The 13,821-nt window shown below is 52.8% G+C and overlaps 1 protein-coding gene across 4 annotated transcripts in view; it reads right to left on the minus strand.

Moving 5' to 3' along the window:
• The window catches only part of PPP1R12C (protein phosphatase 1 regulatory subunit 12C), a 39,764-nt gene that overhangs the window by 6,041 nt on the left and 19,902 nt on the right, over positions 1–13,821 (minus strand). Inside the window, exons 7-17 of one of the 4 annotated variants that reach the window (XM_081167079.1) lie at positions 12,299–12,387; positions 10,871–11,013; positions 10,675–10,769; positions 6,659–6,850; positions 5,005–5,100; positions 4,350–4,444; positions 2,902–3,009; positions 1,429–1,519; positions 1,069–1,206; positions 504–594; positions 181–296 (exon numbers count right to left, since the gene is read on the minus strand). In XM_081167079.1, the coding sequence (XP_081023205.1) occupies positions 181–296; positions 504–594; positions 1,069–1,206; positions 1,429–1,519; positions 2,902–3,009; positions 4,350–4,444; positions 5,005–5,100; positions 6,659–6,850; positions 10,675–10,769; positions 10,871–11,013; positions 12,299–12,387 (1,254 nt within the window). The remainder of the gene's footprint in view (positions 1–180; positions 297–503; positions 595–1,068; positions 1,207–1,428; positions 1,520–2,901; positions 3,010–4,349; positions 4,445–5,004; positions 5,101–6,658; positions 6,851–10,674; positions 10,770–10,870; positions 11,014–12,298; positions 12,388–13,821) is intronic. The other 3 variants (XM_081167080.1, XM_081167081.1, XM_081167082.1) reach the window with 3 other exon arrangements.

Genomic DNA, 13,821 nt, shown 5'->3' on the forward strand with positions numbered 1-13,821 from the left:
GAGAAGTTGGAGGGGGTTTAAGGTCTCCCCTTAATTGCCTGTGCAGGCAACTTGGGTGCTTGTACAAGGCAGCTGCTACGTTCTCAACGACAGAACGGCACAGAGCCTCGTACAGATGGTCCTGAGACTCTGCCCTCCTTTCAGCACAACAGCCCCGATTAAGTCCACTGCTGCATTCACCTCCGAGTTCCCTCCCAGTCCAGAGACGAGCCGTCGGCCTTTCCTGCGGTCCCTGATGGCGAGTCTGTTCCGTAGATCCGAATCTGCCTCTGAGCTGGTATCCTCGGCTTCTGAGACTGCAGAAAAAGACACGCAGCTGAGCTCAGGTCCTTGCATGCCAATAGACTGAATATGTCACAATATCAGCAACGGAGCTCAGGAGAAATTGTGGAAGGTTTAAGAGAAAGTTGCAGTAGTACAGAAGTTCCTACAGGCCCAAAGCTAAACATGCCAAATGAGGGACTTGAAAAACAGAAAGGGAAAGAGGGCGCCAAAGTCATTACCTTTTCTGGGCTGCGAATTCACCACTAGCGGATTCACAGTATAAACCGAAGAACCTTCTGAACTCGGAAGCCGGAATCTCCTAGAAGAGTCCTGCATGAGGCAGCAGGAAAAGAGATCAGGGGAAAAGCAAGAAGGGAGATAGATTACACATAGGCTGCACACTGGCTCAAGGGAACAGGGCAGCAATTTGCGGAGGGCCAAACGAAAACAAGGAATGAGTGAAACAGACTGGGTGATGGGCGCCACTGCACCATGAGATGTGCAAAAACACAGCAGGCTCTCACCCAACCCAGGGCAGACGAAGAACCCACACTATGCAGTCTGATGGATACAAATAACCCAGCACCTGTCATGAAGGTTGGAAGCTAGCTTGATTTTACCTGTATTGGAAGATCTGTATCCCGAAAAGGCAGGTAACAATTCTAATCACCCTAGATCAGAGCAACAGCCTTGGAATTGATACACCTATCGTGGTTCCCTCTGAGCAAGCCAGAAGTTCCTCCATTGGCTTGGCTGCCACGTCCTCCACCCCACCAGAGCCCCTGTGCCTCCTGCCATCTCTACCGTAGTCTCCTGGGACTGCTGCTCTCCATCTTTGTCATGCTTCTCGTCCTCCTTATTTCGCTGCTCCGGGGCTGCTCTGGAGTCCCCAGCCCGGCCCATGGTCTTCTCAGCCTCCTTCAGATCCGTGAGGGTGACACCCTTGAAGTGAGAAGAGAAGGGAAGGCACATGAAAGCGATGTGCCAAACAGAGAACCACCTTGCCACCTAGAGGCTGATGCTGGCACTACACAGCAAGAGTTCCTTGCTAAGTCTCTGAGCTAGGCCAGACAAGCACATTCCTTTATTCCCGACAGTCCCCTCTTCCGGTCTGCTTAGTGGTACCTCCACGCTTGAACCACCATGACCTGCACCAACACCTACCTGCGTGGAACGCCTGGACTGCCTCATGAGCCTCGAACGGGCCTTCCTCTGGGACTCCGACTCTTCGTCCCGCACGGGCGTCTGGTACGACCTGGCAGAGGAACGGAGGGTTTGGGCAGCATTTACAAGCCTTTCTCTACGTGCCCCTTCCGTTGCTCCAAGGGGCCTCCCCTTTCTTACTTGCCAACCACATCAGAGACTGTGCACTGGCAGGTTGCTTCAGTAATGGGAAGGAAGCACTATGCAGCCAGGCAGAGGGCCTTCTCGGTAGTGGCACCCACCCTGGGGAACACCCTCTCATCAGATGTTAAGGAGATGGGTAAATTATATAACATTTAGGAAACCTCTGAAGGCAGCCCTTCTTTATAGGGAAGCTGTTTAAGGTTTAATGTGTTGCTATGTTTTTATATATACTGGAAGCCACCCAGAATGGCTGGGGCAACCCAGCCAGATGGGTGGGGTGCAAATGTTGTTGTTGTTGTTGTTATTATTATTATTATTATTATTATTATTATTATTATTATTATTATTATTATTAATACTACTACTACTACTACTACAGTCGTACTTTGGATCCCAAACGCCTTGATACCCGGACATTTTGGCTCCCGAATGCTGCAAACCCGGAAGTGAGTGTTCCGGTTTGTGAACGCTCTTTGGAACTCGAACGTCCGAAACGGGTTCCACAGCTTCCGATTGGCTGCAGGCGCTTCCTGCAGACAATCAGAAGCTGCGCTTTGGTTTCCGAACGTTTTGGAAGTCGAACGGATTCCGTTTGACTTCCAAGGTACGACTGCAATGCTAGGCATGTCCCTTTGCCTACCCTGGTAGTTTCCTCCCAACTTTCTTGACTGTGGAGTAGGAAAATGCAAGCCTGCCCTCCCTCTGATGCCCTCTTCAGCCTGCCTAACTGGGCACAGAACGCTCTCAGACAGGTCAGATGCCTCGTAGATAAGCTCACTCCTAGCTTCTAGGAGCCACACGGTGAGAGCAGAGTGCAGGGCGGGGATGAAAGGGGGACAAACTACCCCTGAAGGAGAATGACGTGTCCCCCACCAGAGATACTACCCCTGCCCCAACACTCCATGCACTGCTAGCACGATTGCAAGAATCAGGGACTGGTATGGTTTCAAATTGGATGGGGGAAGCATGTGTTGAGATTCCTGTACTGTAGGGGGTTGGGCTAGATGACCCTCAGCCCCCTTCCAACTCTACAACATCAGAGGCAGCAAAAGCAGCTGGTGAGCAAGCACTGCCCCCCCCCCCCGGGCACCAAGATGTGGCTGCCATTGTAACAGTGATGAAGAGTCAACAGAAAAGGAAAGATTATATAGAAATAAGAGAAGCAGCAGAGAACCGGCAGGTGCCGCATCAACAAGGAAACCCCACTCCTTGGATACAGAGACGAGCCCGTCTATCGTGACCCTAATTGCTTTCCGTAGTCTGCCTGCCCCGGGCCCCACCAACCCTCACCTTCGGCGGTCCCGGGGATCCATGCCAGAGCTGATGGCAGTGGAAGAAGGGGGCTGGTGTGGGGCAAGGGCTGTGTCTATCTTCATCTGAAGGCCACCTTCTAAGTTTCTGCGGGGAGGGAGGAAGGAGAGAAAGGAGAGAGGGAGAAAGAGAAAGAGAGACAGCACGTGGAAGAGAGAGTGTTCAGAGGAGGTCCCTGAAAAGGCCTTTCGCTTGCACGCCCAACAACCCCATGGTTACCTAGAACTCCCGCTTTGACCCAGGGGTCTCCCAAACTTGTGAGTTAAGCCCCCACCCCGGTACAGGCTCTTGCTTGTATGAGCCGTTCCCACAAACCACCTAGAATTGACTGCAGAGGCTTTTCCTCACTGGCTGGTCCTCCTTTGAAATGGCTATATACAGCATGCCTGATGCACAAATTATTTTTAATGTTAGTATTTTTTTCGCCACCACTGCAGCAAGGCAAATCTTTAATTAATCCTGTCTTATGGGTAAGGGAAGACATAGCTACATTCCCAAAGCAACCCAACTTCTATTTAAAGATACTCGGTCTCAGAACTCCTCCTTCGAAGTCTATGCTGCCCCCGCCGCCAACCATTTGTGCTCAGTGATAAACTTTAGGAAGAGTGTTCTATGAAATAATTAAATAACCCAAGCACCCTTAAAATCCACTTCAGACCTTTTGTCACTTTGGACACTACTGTCAGCAGCCCCAAATTACAGATGGTGAAAGAGAAATGAAAACAAGATAAGGAAAAGGTAAGATAAGAGCTGTGTTGAAGACAGACAACAGAGTTCACATCCGCCCAAGAAGCTGAGTACCCAAGGAACGCGGCCCATGCTCTTAACCACCAGTAAGGTGAGTGGAGCTTGCAGGAAGGCCAGGCAGCAGCAATTCCCGGAGGCTCCCCTGCTCCCCCTCCTATCTGTCTTGATTCTACAAGTGAGCCTTGCTTCATACCACACTTCTCTCTCAGGTGAACCCAACTCCAGGCTCATCCCAGCTGACCTGGCAATGAGGCTTCCATGGTTTAATCTTATGTCTCCCAACCTAGAGCCCATCAGAGGTCTCTGAACTACAACTCCCATCACCCCCTGCTTCTTGCCACGCTGGCTGGGGCTGATGGGAGCAGGAAGCCCAATGACGCCCAAAGGCGACCCGGTTCAGGAAGGGATTACACATTGCTCCGGTCTCCAGAGCGCAGAGAGGAATACAAAAAGTAATGTGGCCTGTATTCCTCTTGCACTCCTCCAGAGTCAAGGGCAGAATGCCTTACTACCAACTCAGCTCGTTCCTTTTCATCACATTTCTTTCTAACGCCCAGGGTAGCATGTGAGGATGAAACAGAAGGGAAGATCCATCCCGTCGTGCAGTGAGCTTCACACCGGAGTGTCTCCCTGACAACGGTCAGTGCTACACGTTGGCTTGCCGCCGGTTGATTACTCACGCTCGCCTGGGATCCCGGTGGGGCTCCGTGTCTGGGAGGGCAAATATCCGCCGAGTTGGGGTCGGAGTTACGCGGGCCAGGCGTGGCTCTTTGCTCTGTAAAAAAGGGGGGAAAGAGGGAATGAGGGGGAATCTCTGTGTGCTGTTACTGTTAACACTGTGAATTCACGTTCTGCCCAAGAGGGGGAGCAGCTCAGAAGCCAGCTGGAGACCTGGGAAGCTTGGACTGTGCTTTTGGCCAGATACCACAAGCTCTGGCTGTCTTAAGCGATGCTTCATGACTTTCTTGACGGATACCACAGGCACTGCTCTACCAGAGAGCAGCACTGAGCCCAATGCCTAACACGGCAGCGACGCTTACGAGTAGCTGTGGCCGAGACAAGAGAAAGGTCAAAGAAACAAGGGAGCGAGGGCAGAGGGCAGAGTTAAGAGGCAAACCACACCAAAGGACGGAACGGAAAAGGGCATTCTGGATAAGATTTTTATTGTCCCCAATTGACCCCGGTAGGGGGGATCCCTGCCCAAGGGAATTCCATCCCGCACAAACCCATGGCTCTCAAACTAAGCCCCACACGCCTACCTCCCCAAATGCAACAAGCTGTCTAGCAAGCAAGCAAGGTAATCAGCCGCACCCTCTAATGGGCAGAGGCTCCTACCGCATCACCCGCTGGCTCAGAAGCTGTGCTCCTATTGGCTAACCCTGGGCCAATGGGGTTCTTGTTCCACTTCCGTAAGAGCTCCCGGATGTCTTGCTGCAGGTGTAACAGGCAGTGATGGGTTGGGGTCAGGAGGAGAGGGGAGGAAGGAGGGAGAGAGAAAGAAAGAAAGAAAGAGAAGAGGGCAAAGAAGAGGCTACACTCGTGGCAGAACCCTACACGCCTTGAAATCCCCTTTTGAGAAGCCACCCAGCTGGAATGAGGGGTCCTGCATAACTGCAGGCTCTCTTCCCATAAGGCGGATAATTCTTGAGATGGAAACTGGGGAGAAGGTCAGAAACATACAAGGTGTGTTTGTCTCCCCAGCTGAGAAGCCGTATCTGTTTAAGACTCCAGAAATATTTAGGCTGGCTGAAGGAGACAAAAAAGGCATTCTGCACTTGTTCAGAGAAAACAGTCGCTCAGCTTACAGGTGCTCAGTCCCACAGCCAACGCCTCTGAGCATGTGCAGAGGCTATTTCTGAAGCTGCCAGCAAGCTTTAAGAGTTAAACCAGAGCACTAGAAGAATCTATCTTTACCCACATCAAGGTTAATTCAAATGCTATGCCATGATATCCAAAGGAGGCAAAAGGTGAGCCAATGAGGCTGCTTTACAATGAGCCAAGACATTGGTCCTTCTTGTCCGTATCTTCTCCTCTCATTGGCAGAGACTTCCCAAGGCCTCAAGACAGAGGACTTTCCAAGCTCTGCCTCCCAAGATCCATTTATCCAAGCAGAGATGCTAAGAGAGTGAACTCTCCACACGCAAACGCATATGCTCTACCACTGGGTTATGGCTTCTACTTATTTGCTTGCTTCCTATAACTTAATACTGCTTCTGTTAGCAGTGGGGAGTGGCAGGGCGTCCTATGCAGAAGACTCCACCTTCGGATCCCTGGAAGTCCCACCTGCCCTCCTCCAGCTGTGGTTTCTCCAAAATGCTTTCAAGAATACCTGTGCAGCCCAAAGGGCTAGCAGCTTACTATTTTTAAACATTAAGAAAATGAACACCAAAAGCTAAATTCCAAGTGAGAGAAAGCAAATGGAATGCACACAAGCCTGCCTGTATCACAAGATGTTGCTAGGGATACGCAATGTACAAAGAGAAATTCTCCTGTATGCACCTGTGTGTGCACTGAGGTTGTCGGCAGCTGCCCTGCTCTGGGTGCCCCCACCCCTGTCCTGATGATGAAATGTCCTCCCCAAACATCTGCCTGTTACATATTCTGCCATTTTTAGGCAGCCGGGTAAGTCTTGTCGTGCTTCTGCCAGATGAGATACAATCCGAGACTGCTTGGTAATTTTCAGTTGCTGTCTACTGCACTGTTTTGTCTGTTGCTGGTTTCCTTCTTATCTTACTCGACACTGTTTTAAATCTAATCGCACCCTTAAAAGAAAAACAACCCAAACCATAAACTGCTTAGGAGGCCAATTGGTGGAAAGAAACAGAATGAATCTTAATTGCACCTAACAGAGCCTTAAAGTGCTCCATCACTGCCTCAGCATAGCAAATGGAAAGATCCTTGCTTCTGCTCCAATCCAATGCTGCCAAGCTGAATTGAAATGCTGCCACCCCCAAGTTACTCACTCAGGTATTGCAACGGCACAGCTTACCTTTTCCTCTGTATCAAGCCTGGGGCTGGATGCCGACCGCTTGATGCCACTGCCCTCCTTGGCAGCTGCCTCCTCCTCCAGCTTTGCATCCTGCAGCACCCCAAAGCTGCTGGTCTTCCGTAGGCTCTGCTTCCAGATGGCAGGAGCTGCAGTGTCCTCTGGCTCCATGGTGCGGCTGGAGCCTCCAGAGAACTGTTGGGGTGGGAGTGGGAGGGGAGGAGAAAAGAGACAGAGGAAGTGGGGAGAAGAGGAAGGAAGGGGAGTCAGGATGGATGGAGGGAACTTGAGAAACTCGGGACAATGGAGTTAGGAGCGGACAGGGAGGGAATAACCAGGCAGGGGTATGTGGGGATCCTTCGCACAGAACCTGACAGCTCCTTGGACAGCAAGCAAGCACTGCTAGAGAACGGGGCTCTCAATTATCTAGAACAGGGTTTCCCAGACTTGGGCCTCCAGTTGTATTTGGACTACAATTCCCATCAGGGTGTAGCTAGCTGCTCCGGTACCTAGAGCGGTGGGGGGGGGGGAGGGTGAGCTGCCCAGGGGGGCAGTGTGGCGAGCTGTCCACGGAGTCCGCCTGGTGGATGCAAGCCCCACGTTGCCGTTTCGGGCAGTGCGGGGGCCCGAGTACCCCTCTTCCTACGCCCCCGATTCCCATAATCCCTGACCACTGGTCCTGCTAGCTAGGGATGAAGGGAGTTGTAGCCCCCCCCCCCCAAAAAAGCTGAAGACCAAGGTTTGGGAAACTCTGATCTAGGAGAAGGACTAGGGTGGAGATGGAAGGATGTTATGAGTCCCAAATCAAGAAAAGAGGGCTCAGCAGGGTGGAGATGAGAGCTGGGAGACCTCCCGATTTCCCTTGGGAAGGAAGCAACAGAGGCATGGCCAGAGTTTGGGGGGCTGTGCAGCCAACTAGGGGGGAGCCAGGCCTCCTGGGATTGTCTCTACAGGAAGACAGGTTTAAAAGCAAGTGCCCAACACTGATGTCCCCAAACAAGAGGCACTACAGGGAAGGTCAAAACCGCCAACTCCCTGGAATCCTCACCTCAAAAAGATTTGCATGCTGCCAAGATTGCTGGGAGAAAGCCACCCTGCACATGCTCAAGAGACATTTCGTTACTGCTCTGCATGTTCCAGGCCAAAGTCTTGGCACGGAAGTAGGTTAAAGGACTGGATTTTGGCTCCGCTGGGTGGATGCAGCTCTGTAGCTTTCCCACATTCACAAGAGAGATCTGGCCAGAACTGTGGGACAGCTTCTATTAAACAGGCAAGCTATGGAGGCCTCTCTCCTCTGCATAATGACATTCTTGGGAGTGCTAACAAGCAATGCTTCACTCAAGGTTGCAACAAGGAAGGGTGCATATGGCTATTTAGCATCAAAGTCCAACATGGCATGTGGGGCAGGGAGGGGGATGTGCAAGTGTCAGGGCTGCAACAAATGCCATGCCAGGGGCCACCCCCACCTCCATGCACTTGGGGGGGCCTCTCTCAAAATGAGGCTGCCCTGAGCTCCCCCTCTCTCCCTCCCCGCCCCCGGCGGCTCTTGCTGACTGGGCATTCCAAAGCAGAGCAGCCAACGCTTTTAATGAGGAGGACCGTCAAGAGCCACATCATAACGCATCCGCCCCGGGGAATCTTGGAAAGCTTTCAGAGCAGAGTTCATGGCAGGTGAGCAGGCCTGGAAAGCTGCCTTGGCAGAACAGAGCATTGAAAGCTGGTCAGGAAGTTGCTGAGCTTTGAGAAGTTTGCATCGGCTTCCCTGCTGAGGAAGGCTTGGACCGCAGCCCTTTCAGTAACACATTCCGCATCGCCTCCCTTTGCAGGAAGCCTTTGGCTTGGTGGCCAGGCTTCCCCATCCCACTCAGGCAGGCTCAGGCCGAGCCGTGCTGCTATCTGTGTCCAGGTTCCCAGCAGCCTCTGCCCCAACCTAGTATTGCCCCCCGAGTAGCCCACCGGACTCCTGGTCCTCAAGCACCCCATCCCACAGGCCACACACAAGCAGCTCACTTTCAACCTCTACCTCTTTCTCTCTCTTTCCAAGTACCAGCAATCTTATATCTGCAGGGGGAACCCCCTTCTCCGTCGATAAAAATAAAATCCCACACCTGCACTCGCGGGAAACCACAAAGCACCAGCTGCCCCTGCTGCACACATCAGACTGAACACCCACCTAGCCCAGTTCCACTCAGTGGCCAAAAAGACACTTTCAGGTTTTTCGCTGGCATATTTTTAAAAGTCTATGGTCATCCCAAGCACTCCCATTTCTAGCAAATGGATCTGCCTTAGGAAATACAAGAGGGACCTGGAAGAAAACGTTGCATGGTTGGAACCCTCCTGTTCCAGGGTTCCAGCCAGCCTGTCAGGCCCCTTTCAAGGATACTCCAGTTCTCCCCCCCCAACTATGCCACCCCCCCCCACTGTCAGTCCTCATTTAATGCCCAATGTTGGGACAGTTTTAGCACCCGCCCCGCCACAGTTCCCCTGCATCCCATTAATTTCTTGAGGTTTCCCTCCAGTCTCCCAATACCTCTCTCTTGTATGTACACGGGTTGGCGCTCTGAGAACGTGTTTGCTGTATGTGGCAGTGGCTTGGACTGGAGGTACTGAAGGCCCCTGCAAAAGCCTCCCAACCAGGAGTGGGGCCTGGTCCGCCACAATAATCTGATTAAAGCAGCTCAGCCAGGCAAGAGAATGCTCAGCTTCTTTTAAGGCCTTGGTCTCACAATGCCAGCCTTCTCCAAGCTGGTGCCGCCCAGATGTCAGGTTTCCAACTCCCATGAGCCTCAGCCAACATGGCCAACAGGAATGATGGGAATTGTGGCCCAACATCTGGAAGGTACCAGCTTAAGAGACAATTGTGCCAGACCATTAATGGGGAAAACAACACCCACAATGGCACATTCTTTCCACACACCCTCCTTGCATCTGCATGGGACACTCACTGCAGCTTTTTGCTCCTTCTGGGGCACCAGAATGATCCCTGTTTTGCGCAAGCTTTGCCGCCACATGGAAGGCCCCAGAGGGCTGGGGATGGGCAGAACAGGGGTGATGAAGGCAAACTGTGGCTGGAGTGGGCAGGCGGAAGGAAGGAAGCAAGAAGCAGGACGAGGTGCAAGCCAGAAGCGGGTGGAAGGCGTACGAGGAAATGTGAAAAGGAAAACAAAGGCAGAAAAAGGAAACACAAAAGTCCGACGTATTTCACACAGTGCAGGCAGAAATGGCATGCGGTGGAAAGGATGGCCAACCGGGCATCAGAATGTCCGTGTGTCCAAGGCCCAACCATCTCAGCCAACTTATTTAGGAGGCTTCTTCTTGGAGAGTCACCTGCAGATCAGATCACCAGACTCGCCTGTGCTGGTGTCCCAAACAGGATGACGGTTATTCTGGCCTCATCCCAGGGTAGGTGCAAGAGAGGTGACTGGTTAATCAAGCATGCAAGATGAAGGTGTTGGTGTGTTAAGACAGGAGAAGTTATAAATGGGGACTCAGCAAGTGTTGCGTGGCAGAGGGGAGGGGAGCGTTCATGCAAGGACCCATGAAAAGCCAACTGAGAGGGGAAAGAAAAGAAGCTAGTCCGTAACAGGCAAGTAGCACCCCATATAGGACCGAGGTCTTGTGGCTGTCTGCTCCCCCTGTGTCCAAATCCCGATTCCATAGAAACTCTGAGTCCTGGTTCCCAGGACACAGAAGCCCTAACGCTTCATTCTCCCTCCTCCCAAGAGAACCCCTTAGTGAAGTGACTACTCAAGACGGGTAAGCTGAGGCCTGCAGCCTCAAGTCCAAGACCATGAATGCAAAAGTGACTGGAAACGTCTCTTTAAGAGGTCCTGATGCTCGTCACCTGTCAAATCTCAAGAGCTGGATTTAGACAGGAGTCCAGCAGCTCCCAGGCCTACACTGTGAAAGGTGACAGGGACAATGGGGAGGGGGGGGTGAGGCATGGAGATGTGCCAACCCCCCCCCCCGTTTCACCTAAGGGAGAAGCTAAGAGTTTGTGCAGGTGAGCAAAACCTCACCTTCTGCCCCAGGGGACTGGGGGACACAGGGCTGACAGGGGTCACGGAGACGCCATTCACTGCACTGTTGTCCGTTGGGGGAGCGGCCTTCACCTCTGCCAAAGGAGAGAAAGCGGTTAGCATCTAATTGGCTGTGCCAGACCCTTCCGAGATCTGGGCCAATGAGGGCCATTGCCTACCACGTAGCTCTGCCTACCATTGGATTGCGGCGTCTCCTCCCCCTCCGAGGCAGAGCTGGTCTCCTCCTCGCCGACGGAAATGGTCCCCAGGGTCTTGCGCTCCTTTGACTGGTCCTGGACAGAGATCTTCTCCTTGCTGCTCATGCGGCACACAGAGCTCCTACGAAGCAGAGAGGAGATGCGGGGAGTTAAAGGAAAGTGGATCGTTTTAAAAGAAGCGAAGTTGCTCAGCCCACCACGGTTAATTACATCAATGGCGCGTTTGCCCAGACAGAGCCAATGGGAGCCATTGGAAGGTTGCAAACTTCAGCCACACTGACAACTGCTTCGTTCCGACAGCCCTCATTTCCCTATTTATGATCGGGTTCAAGCGGAGATCTCGAGATGAAAGAGGTTACCTGGGCTGGGCTGGCATACTCTGGTGAACTGGTTTAGGCCAGGTGTGGCCTCATGGCAGCTGCCCTACAGGGGAACACTGGTTTCTTGCATGAACAGCTGCTCTAGAACCCAGACAACTCAGGCGCATGACATGCCATTTCTCCTGAAATTTGGCTTTCATACCATGCAAGATGCTGCCAACCAGCCTAAGCCTAAGGGCTTGCTCCTATGTGCCAATCCTGGAAGTGCTGTACACCTGTATTTCCGTATTAAATCTTTTCCGGCTCTTAGGCCAAAAAGGCTCTCGCAGCAGCTGACAGACAGATCAGTGGAAATCAAGACTGTTCTGATCCTCAGGCCTGCGATGTGACTGAGCAACAACAAGAGTACCTACAACTCAACGGGCAACGTGGAGGCTGCGCCCCCAAACCTTGCGCTTCACATGCTTCGCAACTTCACACAGGGGAGAGGTGTCTGAGCTGGCACATGGCCTCCATGTCTGAACATGCGCGAGCTAGCGCATGGCTTGCTTTTAGAAAACAACCACCGAGGTTGCCTTGGTGACGTCTCGTAACGAAATGCCCAACCAACGCAAGTTTGAGGCAAGCGAGCCAATGCTTCCTGCTAACAGGAGAGGCTTTGCTTCCCTGCTAATGTTTGTGGGACGACAGGAGACACTTGCAATTTGTACAGGCTCGACGTCTGTAACCACAAAACAGTTGGATAGCCCAACCTGACGTCTGCAGTCTGTAACAGTAAACACTTCTGCAGCAAACCGGGCTGCCAAACTTGCTGCGCGCCAAATAAAGACTTCTCTCTAAACCTGTTTTGCAACGTGCACTTGGCGTGGGGTTCGCATGTGCCTGTTCCCATACCGCTGAGCCATAATAAGCTGCATCCTAGATTAAAGAACTGATAGCCGACAGAGCTCCAAGCCAGGGCCTTTACCAACTCGTGGGAAATGACGGCTGGGTACAAGGGCGGAAGCTGTGGATTTTAGAACCAGAAATGCGGCATTAAAAGGTTGGGAACCTAAGAGACAAATGCCCCCCACGCCCACACCTCACCTCCGGTGCTTGCTCGTGTACGATGGGGGCTGCTCCAAGCTGGTGTCAATCACTGCCTGCTTCAGGTGAGCTTCCTTCTTGCTGCGTAGCTGAAGGTTAGGGGAGAGAGATGGGGGGTCAGGGTCAAGCTCTCATTTCCCTTTGGCTATGTGACCTTTGTAACGATGAACAGATTTTGCCAGGGTAGCAGAGGGCAATGGCACCTGCCCTTCTGGGCAGACATACCTGGGGCAAGAGCACTGCCCCCAAGGCTTCTGCTTTCTTCAAGGGATCCGCCAAATGGAGAAGAGCAGTAATGGCTGAGATCTGCACTGAACAGTCTGTGGGAATCACGCTGAAACGCTGCTGCTGAATTTAAGGGGGAGGGCGATGTGTTTGGGAAAATAAAGCGCAGATGTGCCCACAGTTGGCGTTTGCATTGAGTGCAGCCGTGAAGGAGCAGAGTTCCTGCACGGCTTAGGAGCTAAGAAAGGTCTGCCACGGGGATGGTCATGGATACATGAAGAGCCTTGCTGGATCAGAAGAGTGGACACTGGTACTCCTTTGGTCTGATCAAGCAGGGCTCTTTTCATGTTCCCGAAGCAACCAGACAGATGCTCCAGGGATGCCTACAAAGAGGAAACGACAGCAACCTTCTCCCCCACCCCCAGCCGCAAGTATTCAGTATTACATTATGTTCTCTGGAAGTGGAGGCAGCGTAGGCAGCCGTCATAACGTGAAACCAGTGACACAATACTTATCTCCTGCTCTCAAACCAGCAACCTGGACTCAAATCTGATATGCGGCCTGGAGCTGATAAGAGCTGGGAGTCCCAACAAACCCAGGAGGGCACCACAGGCGTCTCGCCTGTGCCACACATGATTCTGGAAACCTCCACCATGTCCCCCTAAATCAAAACGCCCCAAACGCTTTAAGGGCAGGCTTTGCCAATCTGGCACCTTCCAGGTGCTGTTGGACTACAACTCCCATCATCCCCAGCCAGCGGCCTCCAACAACCCCTGGAAGGGGCCAGGTGGGACAGGGCTGCTCCAGGCCTTTCCCTGTTGGGAAGCTGCTCCAGCCCCTTGCTTCTTCACGTGTCCTGTGTGCCAAGGCTTCTTTCCCCCTTTCTTGCTTACAACCTGGCTCTCTCAAGACTGGTTCTCACAGGCAAACTCCCAGAGGGAAGCAGGAAAGCCCTTAAAAGGTTTCCAAAGGGCCCGGAGGCTGATCTGGTTTCAGTCCACTGGTGGAAAAAGAGCATGCAGCTGACAGGCGGGTGGGAGAAGCCCATGCTGCTTTCCATCCCCTCGGGAACAAGCCTCTCTCGCCGTGGAAGGTTTTTGCCGGGAGCGCTGGAAAAGGGAGGCGTGTGGGCTTCGCCAGCAGCCGCCGCTCCAAGGAGGCCCACCCTGCGGTTTCAGAAACGCTGCCCTGGGCTGGTGAAACTCAAATTAAGCTGACAGGCAGGACTGGCCTCGCTCCCTGACCTCCTGCCCTGTGGGGTCGTTGCTGCTCCCCTCTACTTTCTTCTCTTGTGGCTG

Source organism: Podarcis bocagei (assembly GCF_964188305.1).
Source record: "Podarcis bocagei genome assembly, chromosome: 13".
Lineage (NCBI taxonomy): Eukaryota > Metazoa > Chordata > Lepidosauria > Squamata > Lacertidae > Podarcis > Podarcis bocagei.